We start from the raw sequence: 14,305 nt of genomic DNA, 5'->3' as shown, positions 1-14,305 counted from the left end.
CATGATGTTTCTTCAAACTCTTTTTTCGCCACTTTATGGTGGCCTCACTTAACTATCACAGTATGCTAGTCAAAATATCGAAGGAGTTTGTTATATCATTTTACGACTCTACCCGTCTATCTTTTCATTAAAGCTAAGGAAACAAGTTTCAAATCCATAATATGGCTTGAATACAACTCGAGTATTCCATAGTATGGTTTGAATACATCTTGAGTAGGCCTAATGGTTAAGAGCATGTGTTTTTTCCCAAGAGGTCATAGGTTCAAAACTAGAGTGGGGTAGAGTATGTATGTCTTCGTAGACTTAGCAGTCAAATCATTGTGCAGAGGTGGGTCCCTTGTCTCACAAACAGGGGGTCTCATACACCAATTTGGTGTCTGGCTTGGCTGTGACCTTAAAATTAGATAATAATAATAATAAAACACAAAATATATCATTCAACATTAACGTTTTTATAACACCAATACCTATATGCTTTCTTCCCAATTTTCTAGAGACATGTGCTTCCTCTCCAAAAAATACAAAACATATCATTTAGTATCAACTTTTTTACAACATTATTGTCCATGTGCTCTCTTCCCCATAGTACAAGACATCTTTCAATACCAATCCTTTAAATGATATCAACTTTTCTACAACACTATTGTTCATGAGTTCTCTTCCCAATAGTACAACACATCTTTCAATACCAATCCTTTAAGGCCACCAATTTTTAAGGATGGAATATAATTAAATTATTCAATATTTTGTATTATTTGCATAATGATAATACTAAATGGTGTTGTTTAATAAGGCTACAATTTGGTTTAGATGATGAATTTTTCACTAAAATCTAGTAAGAAATTTTTCAAAAAAGTCTAGTTATGGGAGTGTTTGAATCATTGTTTTGATTGTAGAAATGGCTTCAACACCATCAAGAACCTCTAGGGCACCCAAAATCCTGAAATTTAATAGCTATAACCCAGATTTTCAAAAATTTCCATCATATTTTCTCAAAATCATACCAAAATTTCTATTATTTTTGAGCTAAAACATTACCTAATTATACTACATATTATTAAATGCATTGCATTGTCGGTGTAATGAAATATTAAATGCATTTGTATTATAGGAATGTTTGAACTTGAGCACCATAAAAAACGTGTAGGACAGGTAAAATTTTGAAGTTTAACAACTATAACTTGGATTTACAAAAATCCTTGTTAATTTTTTTTTCTAAATATGATCTGAAAGTCCTTGACGAGAGGGGACGATCTGAGTGGAGGAGCGCTGCGATAGCAACCAATCAACATCTTTCCATCTCATGGCGGACCAATTGACCAGTTGCAGGTGCGTGAGGCTGAACTATTGACATTTAACAGGTATCTGTGCCTTTTTGCGAGCCTCTTTCCATTTTCCTGCATGCATGTCTCATACTATTTACGCCCGCCACCTCTCTACCCAGATACACTTGCCACCTCCCGAGTTTTTTGCTTAAACCTTAGCTTCATTGTCCTCTCGACATCCTAACAGGTGGCAGCTAAAATTCTAAATACCCACTCTTTGTCATTTTGGAAGTTATCGTCCCCACACACTCTGGTGTGGGGAGACTGTGTTTCTTACCAGATTTGAACATGTACTGTTTAGTCTGGATTTTCCTAGTCTCGGGGTCATTTTTGGCAGCGTATGTACCCATCACTACTCACTGGATCTGGTTCTCTGTACACTATCGCGGCCTTTCTCCCTTGGGCTCTCGCTCGGTAGAAGGTTAGTGAATCTATTCCCCTTTTAAAAAATGTATTGTTTTGGATGCTTGTTATTGTGATACTTGGTTGCAGTGATATTTTCAGGTGGATATGAGATACTACAATATAATGAATTACATTTAGAGTGCAGAAGATTGAAACAATAATATATTTTTTTAGCTTTATATACTCCGGGGTGTTCTGTATGAAATAATCATGTTAATGGACTATCAGAAAGATTTCTATCCGGGGTATAGCTAGAAGAGATAGGGCTACATTTCTTACACCATCCATGTCCTGGTCTGTAATTTCTGAACGACTATGGTCATCTTTAGAAATCATCAGAAAACACATTATGGTATATAGACCATGCACTGATATTCGCCTGAAGATAGGCCATTGGTGGTGCATCTTCGGTATAGTTTGCTGCTGTATTGTCTACTCGGAGGCATCTACTTGACTGTAGTTTTTTCTCATGTTGCAATCTTTGTTGGTTTTTCCGTCGTCACGCTTTCTGGCTCTAGCCATTTTTCGACGATCTGACGAGGATTCATTTAATCGACTTTCAAATTTTCTATCCTCCGTAGGCCACCTCTTCATTTCCTGCCTACCCCTCTGTGCGAAAGGACTTCCTCGACTGCCACCCTCGACCTTCTATTGACTATTTTTAGTCCTTGTCTATAAATGCTTTCCTCTTTCTAATAAAGCCTGGAGAATTCTAGGCTTTCCAGTACAATCTCCTCGGATATAGTTTTGTACTTCAGGGGTTCTGCATAGATTTTTTCCCATTTTTGGAGCTCAGTCGATATCCTGAGGTGGCTATCTTTCAGATAAGGTATTTATTTGCCCTGCTTTGACTCGTGTCAATCCCTTTCCTATCGTCCTCGCTGCAGAAGACCATTTCATCGCTGAAATGGACATCCTTCACATGGAATCCGACACGTCGGATTTGGTTAAAGCGGCTATGGAAGCTGAAGCTAAATATTGTGGTACTATTAAGGCTCCCGAATGGCATTCCAAGCTGGCAGAGCATATCCAGTCATCCCACCTTGCTTCTGATCTGAAATCGGAATCTCCCCCTGCTCCCCGTCGCAAACACAATCATCAGCCTGCTAAAATTACACCCCCCCCTGCAATATGTTTGGATGGAGTTATACTAGCGGACTGGATCGCTAGCCTGCAATCTCGGGTCTTGATTGGAAAGTTTTACTTCCTGGATATGGACGATAGCCAGATTCGAAAATGGCTGGGAGCTCGATGGAGGCCACTCATTGGATACACGCCCACCATTGTCTGTTTAATGCGTGACTGGTACAACTTCCATTTTTTGAAAGTTAAAGACCTAAACATCATTTGGAAACTCCCGTGGGTACATGGTCAGAGCTTTTTGGCTCTTCACAAATGGTACATAGGCTTTGACCCCCTCCGGAACACCCCACAGAACAATTTCATTTGGGTCAAATTACCTGCGTTGCCTATTGAACTGTGGACGAAGGAAACTCTTTCCTTCATTGGCAATGCAATCGGTAAATTTGTTTACGTCGACCCCAAATGTCTCGGAGCAAAAGACAAAAGGGTTGCTTGGATATTGATTGAGAAAGATTACAGGGGTGGTTTTCCTGACCACATCGATCTGCTTTGGGGTAATTTATCTGCTAGTCAAAGGCTGGACTACTGGGGCATTCCTTTTAGGTGTGCTCACTGTCATAGAACGAGACATTTAAAAGAAAAATGTCCTCGGATGCTACAAGGTAAGGCATGGAAAAAGGTTTATAAGGTGAATCACAACTCCAAAGTCACAGCTGTGTCTCCCAATTGCGAAGACAATGAAATTCGCAAATTCAATGATGTATCTCCTAATGCTGATATTCTCTCACAGTCCTGTTACCAAATATTTCCATCTTCCCCGAAATTTTCGGGGTGACAGACCCACCAACCTTTCCTCTCGCCCTTGAACCATAAAACTTCCTTCATTCCTATATCAAGGTCGAATTCCATGGGGAAAATTAACGTGGTTTGTGGCCCTGTCTTTTCTCCCCTGTCTCCCCCCCTGAACCTTCTCAAGACGTCCCTGTTGACTCTCTCCTGCCAATGCCCAAATTCTGCCCATCCCTAAAGGAAGATAACATCCACATCATCCCCTCGTCTTCCCCGTCGCCTGTCAGACTTGATCGCTCCCCTATTAAAGTATACCCCTCTCCCTCCATGCTCTTCTCGCCGAAACGCTCTGCCTCTAAAGGTAAAGCTCCCATGTCCCCCATTTCCCCCTCAAACACTCCTCTCCCTTCCCCTACCAACTCCATGGGCAGTGACCTTGACATGTTGCTACAGAAAGATTCGCTTCACTTGCTCCCCCTGACTATCCATAAACCCCGAAAATCTTCTTCTCCTGTCATCAGTCCTAATTCTGCCAAGAATATCACTGTTCGTCGGAAAAACAACAGGGGAAGTAGACACTTTAGGGGCCACAAAGGCTCTCGGAATCTGAATTTTCAGGAGTCCTCCCTTATTGATATTCCCATTTCAAATTTCTCTGAATCCGGGCCTCTTAGAGCAGAATTGCCCGAGAAAAGTATCCAATGATGAATATACTATCTATCAACATAAGGGGTCTTGGAGCAAACCCCAAGTATATTGCTCTAAAAGACTTATTTTTCTCATCTTCATACAGGTTGATTTTAATACAGGAAACCATGCATGACAGTCAGGACACTATCTCTTACTTCAGGCGAATGTTCCCTTCCTGGTATATAGCGGCAATGGAGGCGATGGGTCTCTTCGGAGGACTCGCTGTGCTTTGGGATCCGAGATGGATCTCTGCAAGAACCTTCCGATGTCTTGGGGGAATCTTGATCACTGCTAAATATAGAGGATGTGCTGACAGGATCCATATAATGAATGTCTATGCGCCCTACAAGGACAAAGCCTCCTATTGGAACTTTTTTATTGCCTCCGGTATATTGGAGATTGAATCGCTCCTCATCGCGGGAGATCTAAATTGCACAATGGGACCGGATGAAGTATGGGGGAAGGGGAAAAAAGCTGACGCTATTGGGGAGAAAATCAGGGAAGCAATGCTACAATACAACTATGTAGACATCTGCCCAAAATCTTTGTCCCCCACTTGGGACAATGGTAGAATGGGGGAAGCCTACATTGCTAAGAGGCTGGACAGATATATCATGCACGAAAAACTGCTGGACAAATACGGTATTCTGAGCTCACACACTCTCCCTGTTTTTATTTCGGACCATCGGCCGATTTCTTTATAATGGATGAATCAAAAATCGCAAAAAGGTTATCCATTCAAGTTCAATAGGTATTGGCTAGAAGAGGAAGCATTTAACGGCATGGTTCGCGATGTTTGGATGGCTAACAGATCTACAACAGAAGCTTCTCCATCGGAGAACTTGATTGGCAAAATGAGGAATCTTCGATACAAAGTGAAAGAATGGCAGATCCAGAAAAAACATTCAAATTGCATAGAACTGAAGAAGATTGAAAAAGAATTAGCAGAAATAGCCGATGGCATGACTTCCCAATCCATTTCATGGAGCACTCGGGCACGGATTTGGGAACTTGGAAAAAAGAAACAGAGACTATTAAATATTGAAGAAATCTCTTGGCAGCTCAAAAGCCGGGCCACTTGGCTGAAGGAGGGTGATAAGAACACCAAGTTCTTTCACCGGTTTGCTAGCAAAAGACGAGCTTCCAATTCAATATGGCAAATCAAGAATGAAGAGGGAGATTATCTGCACTCCCAAGAAGATATTTCCAAGGAAGCTGTCAAACATTTTAAAAAAGCATACAAACGGGAGAATAACAGGGAGATAAATGATATTATATGGGGCATAGAACCATTCCCAAAAATGTTCGATGAAGAGGATAATGCAAGACTATTTGCTGCTGTAACCGAGGAAGAATTACTCTCTGTAATGAAATCATTTAAAAAGGACAAATGTCCTGGCCCAGATGGTTGGACCATAGACATTTTTATTCACTTCTTTGATATAATGAAAAGCGACATCTTGGGGATGGTGGAAGAAACCAGAATACAAGGGAGAATTCATCAAAATATTTCATCCACCTATATAGCACTGATTCCAAAAAGAAAGGACTCCTTTTCTTTTGCAGACTATAGGCCGATTTCTTTATGCAATGTCATCTATAAAATCATTTCTAAAATTTTAGCAGAGAGAATCCGCGGCAATTTATCAATCCATATCACAAAAGAACAACATGGGTTTCTAAGTGGCAGAAACATTTTAGAAGCTGTGGCCATCGCTCAGGAAGCTTTACATTCAATGCAAACTAAAAATATGGGAGCTGCCATACTTAAAATTGATCTAAAAAAAGCCTTCGACTGCATAGATTGGAGCTATCTGAGATGTTTACTTATCAAGATCGGGCTAAATGACCTGTGCACTAAATGGATCATGGCATGTGTGGAAGGAGTCAACTACGCGATTCTCATTAATGGATACCCCACATCTTTTTTCTCAGCTGAAAGAGGTCTCTGTCAAGGTTGCTCCCTGTCTCCCCTCTTATTCATTTTGGTCATGGATACCCTTAGTCTACACCTCAAAAAAGCGGTTGCTGCAGGGAATATCGGCCCTCTTTCCATCTCCAGAGGTAATTCCTTTACGCACAACCTCTTTGTGGATGATGTTCTTCTGTTTGCTATGCTTTGTAGACAAACTTGGCATATAATGCATGAGATAATAAAATTATTTCAAAGGGCTACAAGATTATATATCAACAAAGGAAAATCCACATTTCATTATGGTAAGGTTAATATGGACGAGATGGAATATATCTCACAGTTATATAACATTCAGGCAGTTTCCATAAAAGAGGGGTTAAAATACTTGGGGTATCATCTTAAACCCACGGGTTACAATATTTCTGATTGGTCATGGATCATTAACAAATTTTACAAGAGAATATCAGGGTGGGAATTTAAATGTTTATCTTTAGCTGGCAGAATGATACTATCACAGTCGGTTCTTGCACAAATCTGTGTATATTGGGCGCATCTGTATTACATTCCATCAGCTACTATTAAAAAGTTAAACAGTTTAATGGCAATCTTTATCTGGGGAGGATGCAAGGAAAAGAGGAAATATCATCTTACAAAACTGGAAAACATCTCCCTCCCAAAAAAAATGGGGGGCTGGGGCATCATGAATCTACGTCTCTTTGGCATGGCACTACTATGCAAATCATTGTGGCGAGCGGTTTTTGGGAAAAGCTTATGGAGTCAAGCTATTAAAATGAAATACCTTGAGAATGAAGATATCTATTACTGGTACAGGAACAGTTTTAAATGGCCCTCTCAAGGATCAGCGATTTGGAGAAGTTTTCAAAAGGTCCTTCCTTTTTTCTACAGAAACTTTATATGGAAATTACATTCAGGAAACAACATTCTTATAGGTGTTGATGCTATCAAGGGCGTAGAGATGGACCCCCCAATAGCTCCGCAACTTCTCATGCTCCTCCACCAAAAAGGTCTTTTCTTCTGGGCACAAGTAATAGAAGGATGGAAGGATGCCATACCTCAATGGAAATCGGACAGAGAGCTCGGCCTCGAAGGAGCAATGGCTGCCCAATGGAATAGAATTGTATGGACAATGAAAAATGCAGGATTTTATAAAACAGAGGATAGAGATTGCATTGATTGGCAGGTAAAGAAAGGCCGGTCCATTGTATTAGTGAGAGATATATATCTCTCCTTGATAGAACAGCGAAGAGAGACCTCCCGGAAACTTTTCCCATACTCTCTATGGAAGGTTAGCTGTCCTCTAAAAATTATAATGTTTTCGTGGCTAGTATATCATAATAAAAATCTTACATGGACAAATTTGCAGAAAAGGAACTGGCAGGGGCCAGCCATATGCATAATCTGCTTTGCCAGCTCAGAAGATAATTTGCACATTTTTTTAAAATGTCCACAATCACAGAGTTTATGGAAGCAAATGGCTTCTTATTTTGGTTTTCCTGAGATTTCACATCCATCCATAACAGATGCATATGAATGGTGGGGTTCACAAAAATCAATTTGGCGTCCCATTCCATTAATTGTCTTCTGGTTCATATGGAAGTGGAGAAACAAAAGGATCTTCCAAAACAGTAAGGAGAGTTTTGGGCATATAATGGATAAGGTTATTCCTTTTTATTTCTCTGTCCTCCAAAACATTCCTCAACAGATAAAACATCAATCGACAGTCTCAGACTCTCAACAACTCTTCTTCCCACGGGCTCATTTTGACAGTGCAGCGAAAGATGGCATATGCGCTTGTGGTGTTTTCATTGGTATATCAAGTGATCTTCAATACTACATGTATTGGAATGGTGGCAATGGGACCAATAACAAAGCTGAGGCCATGGCCCTGCATGGTCTGCTTCTATTCTGCACATTCATGGACATCGGCCCTATCAATGTATATGGTGACTCTAAAATAATCATAGATCACGTGAAAGGAAAACATAGTATAAAAAATGACAGCCTTACAGGATGGCTAGGCAGGATTACATCTCTATGGAAGCCTGATATATTCCCTATCTCACATATAAAACGGAAGCAAAATGAGCAAGCGGATGATCTTTCAAAGAAGGGAATGCAGTCTCCATACGGTAAGTGGCAACTGAGTATCTCTATGGAATCCTGTACATATGACATTCAGCCTTTCTCTATGCCGGCATATAAGGTCGACAAAAATCTGGTATGCTACAAGCTCCTTTTTTCTGGAATATATGTCAGATGGCCAGGTATCTCCATATTTTTAGAAGTCTTTTGAATATTTCTATGATGAAATGATCTCTATGCAGTCCAAAAATTTTGAATATCAACAATGAAAGATGTATAAAAGAAAATACTCTCAGAATAGGATGCATTTTCTGGGATAAAATCTCGCCACATTTCTGTAAATACAAAACTGTTTTTAAACATAATATAAATACCATACTGCTGTTTCTTCTGAAAAGAAAAAGAAAAAAAAAGAGGAATGTTTGAACTAATAATTTTTAGTAAAAAAGAAAATGTTTGTATGATTACGAGGGAAGATTCTCAATATTGAAGGATCATTATTAATGCGTAAATGGCCAACATCACTCTATGTATTGGTGAACATCCCATATACGTACGTCTCGATAAGAAACGTGTGATTAAATAGCATTACTTGAGATGTTGGGTATTATCTCATTTTTGTACCCTGGTTCGATAAAAGTGCGCATACAAGCCTGCAATTTGTTAGATTGGCAGAGAACAAATGAATGACTAAAATTACCTTACATATCAATTATATCCACGAGTCTCTATATTTTTATTAGTTTGTGATGATGCTTCTTCATTTGTATAAAGTTTTCAATAATACTTTATTCTTGATGTTTGATCAACAAACATCAAGGTTTTCTACATGTGTTTAAAGTTTGTAATGGTGCTTTTTCATTTGTAGTAGATTTTTTATTGGTAATTTTGTTATCAATATTTAATAAGTCTTCTCCACGCATTCACTTCAAGAAATGCTGTTTAACTCTACCTTGATTATGTGAACCATTTTCTGTTGAAAATGTGTAGTTTTATGTTGTTTATGCTTAATCTTAATTTTCATTGTGATGATTGCCTTAACTTATAGTGTATAAGGTTTTAGTTTGACGTTGGAATTGATATGAAAAACAATGATTTTGTAACAAATCTATGATGCGGTCACAATTTTCTAAGTTATGCAATTGTTGTTGGGTGGTTTTTTATTTAAGTCTTTTATATTGTACGAGTTAAAGATTAATGCTTTTGATTTTAATTTATTTATAATATTTTACAATTTATGTATAAATTTATTTAGGTTTAGATATTTCATTATGATTTTATTTATGTAAATGTTATCATGAAATCAAATCAATTTATTATAGTGTTAATTTTTTCCACCATATAATTGGAGAATGTTTTTATGCTTCTTCATATTTTATTTCGATAACTTATATATAATTTTAAGGATTCAGTTTTATTTGTGGTTGTGTGGTCTGATGAATACACAAGTATTGGAAGAAAATTTTTATTTTTATTTATTTTTTATTTTTTATTTTTTATTTTTTATTTTTTATTTTTTATTTTTTATTTTTTATTTTTTTATTATTTTTATTTTTATTTTTTATTTTTTTTCTTTCTGTAATTATGTGCCTGAGACATGGTTATAAGAATTATAATATCACTAATCTTTGTTCTCTTTTTTTTTCCCATAATTTTCACATTTTAATTCTTAGGTTGATTACACATGATGGTTCACTTCAACATAATATAATATGGTGTGAGAGTTATATATGCCAAAGTCATTACAATTAAGGATCCCTTCCTATTTGACGAAGGAATGGATTTGAAGAAATGATGGTTAGGTTTCGTTTCTTCCCTAAAGAGAAAACATAGGTGAATTATCTTCACATTTATGGATATTATATTATTCAAGTGAATAATTAATCAAGCTATATCTCATTTCACTTAAAATATGTTTCGTAATGAAATATAAATATTAGAGGGTGAGCCTTCCAAGTGGGTTGCCCTTCACCAACTTATATAAAAAAACAAGAAAATAAGTTTGGTGATAGGAAGTAGCTTCCTCTATTGAATGCTTAATTATATACTAAATAAAAATCATTTATGGAGTTCCTAAATGCTTATAGGTTAAGAATTGCGCACCTAACTCTCATTTAATACCTTTTTCTTACGAAATTGATTCGAATTGTAGACAAAATGGAATGAAGGAACGCGTAATATTCTATAAATAATGCAAACACGATGTTAAATACAATACATTATGGATATTATATTATTCAAGTTAATTTTAGGTATGTTCTATGCTAGAGCAATTTATTTCAATTTTCACAGTTAGCTCATTATCTTTTCCAGATTAGCAATCACATCAGCATTAAAGTAAACTGCAGATAGAACATAAATATAAATCGCAGAAGACAAGCCAAGACAAGAGGACACAAGATGTGGCGCTAGCCAGGGACAAACCCCACAATGTGGGGAAACCCTTGATCAATTCTTCTTTTATGTTCTTCAAAGTTCAGCAGAGAAAGAGAGAGAGAGAGATAGTACATTTACAATAGAAGTCAACACTTTGACTTATCTAGATAAGAGCATAGATCATCTCTAAGAAGATGATACATGAGATCAGTTGAAGACATGTTGCTTCAACTGATTCTCCAAGGTGACTCCACCTATCGTTGTGTTGCATTTCGTCATCATGTTGCACCTCACCGCGCTGCACCATGCTACACCCATCATCACTGTACTACATTATGTGCCATTGCTGCACCATGTTGCCTTCTTGGCAGTTCCGGTTGTTCCCTGCTGTACCGGTTGTTCTCAGCAGTTCCGACAATTCCAGCAGTTCCGGCTTTTCCGGCAGTTCTGGCTTTTCTGGCAGTTCCGGCTTTTCCGACTTTTTCGGCAGTTCCAGCTTTTCCGGCTTTTCTGACAGTTCCAGCTTTTCAAGCTATTCTGGCCTTTCCGGCAGTTCTGGCTTTTCTGACAGTTCCAGTTTTTTCGGCTTTTCCAGCAATTCCGGCTTTTCCTACTTTTCTGGCAATTCTAGCTTTTTTGGCAATTCCGGCTTTTCCGACAGTTCCGACTTTTCCGGCAATTCTGGCTTTTTTGACAGTTCCGACTTTTCCATCTTTTTCCGACAGTTCAGGCTTTTCTGGCAGTTCCGGCTTTTCCGGCAGTTCCGGCTTTTTCGGCAGTTCCAGCTTTTCCAGCAGTTCCAGCGTTTCCGGCTTTTCTGGCTTTTCCTGCTTTTCCGACTTTTTAGATAGTTCCAGATTTTCCAACTTTTTCGGCAGTTCCGGCTTTTCCAGCTTTTCTGGCTTTCTGGATCAGGGTAGCGTTATCCCTTAGGATCTCTCCTCCTACTAAAACCCAAAGACAAGTAGAGAGAGGAAGAGATCCCAAGTGTGTGTTGAAATGACTTGAAGTCCTCTATATTTATACTAAAACGTAGATGATGAATAGGCATGTCTATTGGGCTTTTGAGCCTACTCAAGTTGCTGGTCGGCTTGATAATAATTCCATAATCAAAATAAATTCATAACTCCATGAATACTTATCGAAATCGGATGATATTTAGATCAATCCTACACCTCTCGATGAGAGGGATCTAATAAAAATATCAGCTGCCATAAATAAGCTGACCCACATGGAGTTTGGCCCTAGTTTCCAATTTTAACACTCCCTCTCAACTAGGGAGAACTCCATCCGCTGATCCATATGTCCGACTGTATTGTCTCTGCCATCAGAACCCTGCACTTTTCTGCTTATCTCTGCTAGCTCTGCTTAGCTCTAATGTCTCTGCTCAGCTCTGCTGGCTCTGCTCTTCTCTGCTCAGCTCTATTGGCTCTTCTCTTCTCTTCTCAGCTCTGTTGGCTCTACTCTACTTTCCTTAGCTCTGCTGAACCATGAAGAAGAAGAATTGATCGAGAATGTCTCATACCATTCTCCACTGACCCGAAGTCAGTCTCAAAGTGCGTACCAGTGGTCCCAGACCAGTCTCAACCGACCCAAATTCAGCGTCATAGTGGGTACCACTCCTACCATTGGTCCCAGACCAGTATCATCAGTCTTAGAGTGTGTACCACTGGTCCCAAACAAGTCTCAACCGACCCAAAGTCAACGTCATAGTATGTACCACTCTCACTGGTCCCAGACCAGTACTCCACTGACCCGAAGTCAGCGTCATAGTATGTACCACTCTCACTGGTCCCAGACCAATATTCCACTAACCCGAAGTCAGTCTCAGAGTATGTACCACTGGTCCCAGACCAGTCTCAACCAACCCGAAGTCAGCGTCATAGTAGGTACAACTCCTACAACTAGTCCCAGACCAGTATTATTGATCCCAAGTCAATGAAGGTCATCCTAGCATAGGGAGTATGGTAGATACAACAATGCATCCATCGGTACTACTATGGTCCCTATCCTCATTTCCATGCTCATTGATCAGATGAAAGGTACTTCCCATGAGTCCCAGACTGCATGGGCAGGATGCCTCGACAGGAGAACTAATCAATCTTGTCCTCACAGGAGAACTTATCATCCTGCTACACAATCGGCATGGAGAACACATCATCCAGGCCTCACAGGAGAGCTAATCATCCTACTACATAATCGTCATGGAGAACACATCATCTAGACCTCACAGGAGAACTAATCATCCTGCTACATAATTGTCATGGAGAACACATCATCCAGACCTCATAGGAGAACTAATCATCTTGCTACATAGTTGCCACGGGAGAACTAATCATCCCGACCACAGGAGAACTAATCATCTTGTTCATAGCGCACCGCCAGGGGAGGGTGAGCCGCCCTGTATGTTGCTCTAGTAAGTACCCCAAGCCCCCTAGAGCTCCCAGAGCTCAATGCATGAAACATGCAGGACCCTTATAAGAAGGTCTCTCAACGACTCCAAGTCATTCGGGAAAGTCACAGATTTGACCTTTCCCCCGGGCTTTGACAAAATGTCGGTGAACTGTACATCAGTCTCAATGCGATGGAGCCTCCTCGCCCATCGACTTACCATATCCCAGATAAGGCAGTATCTGATGTCTATCTGCTAGAGCAATCATCGAATACGGGATTCCTCAATAATCGAATCCCACCTCTGGTTGTCACAGAGAATCACAATGGTATTCATCATGTGTACAAACAACTCACTTAAGAGCTTTTGCAACCATGCAGCTTCACACGAGATCATACTCGTAGCTTTGTATTCGATCTCGGTGGTGCTTATAGCAACTGATTTCTGCTTCCTGCTCATCCATGATATCGAAGCAGAATCTAAAGGGAACCAACACTAAGAAGTGCTCTAGTGATCCTCCACACTGTATGCCCACTCAGCATTTGAATAATGATGCAATTTCATATTTCCGACAGTGTATCTCAATCCATGAGAGATTGTACCCTGAATATATCTCACAAGATTCTTTGCACCAATCCAGTGAGGCTCAACCAAATGTGAGCTCACCATGCTAACTGCAAAACATATGTTCGGATGGAAGTTCACCAAGAACATCAACGCGAATGAGTTTATGAAACTCAGAGGCATTTCCCAAATCTGGTCCGACATCACTACCATATAATTTCTGAAAGTTAAGATCCTCGAGGTAGTCACAGGCTTGCAGTTTATCATTCCACATTCGGAATCCAACTCTCTCTTACTTCTACAAATGAGAGGGTCTGCACCTGTCAGAAATAGGTCATCCTCATAAGGTGCTAGTATGAGAGGTCTATCATCCACAACCTTCAGGTAATGGTTTGGATCAGTTTCACTCCTAGTGAATCTCAGCGTCATCTGACAGCTATCAATCCTCTCATACTACACCCGGGGAGTTTTGCTTCAAGCCATAAAGGGCTTTCTTCCACCTGCATATGTGAGATTTCTGATCATCAATCTCAAACCCCTCGAGTTGTTCCAAACCTTTGGACCTGCTACATGAGGGGAATGGTCCCCTTGTAAGATTTTCCTTCGGTACATCTCAAACACGTACTTTCATGCTCTTTTTGAATTCAGGCATCCCTATCACCA

General features: G+C 39.5%; 1 protein-coding gene across 1 annotated transcript; it reads left to right on the top strand.

Moving 5' to 3' along the window:
- The first annotated feature begins 4,483 nt into the window (after positions 1-4,483).
- Positions 4,484-4,996, top strand: LOC149227038 (uncharacterized). Its single transcript, XM_089380382.1, has one exon. The coding sequence runs from the start codon at positions 4,484-4,486 to the stop codon at positions 4,994-4,996; it is 513 nt and encodes a 170-aa protein (XP_089236508.1).
- Positions 4,997-14,305: the final 9,309 nt, after the last annotated feature.

Source organism: Pinus tabuliformis, chromosome J (genome assembly GCF_031772625.1).
Source record: "Pinus tabuliformis cultivar Carrire ecotype Pingquan chromosome J, CPIR1, whole genome shotgun sequence".
Classification (NCBI taxonomy): Eukaryota; Viridiplantae; Streptophyta; class Pinopsida; order Pinales; family Pinaceae; genus Pinus; species Pinus tabuliformis.
The sequence above is the reverse complement of the archived record's forward strand: the minus strand, read 5'-3'. Positions and strand labels throughout refer to the sequence as shown.

Coding starts and splice junctions, on each gene's coding strand:
- LOC149227038 (XM_089380382.1), top strand. CDS start 4,484: ATGGAGGCGATGGGTCTCTTCGGAGGACTCGCTGTGCTTTGGGATCCG.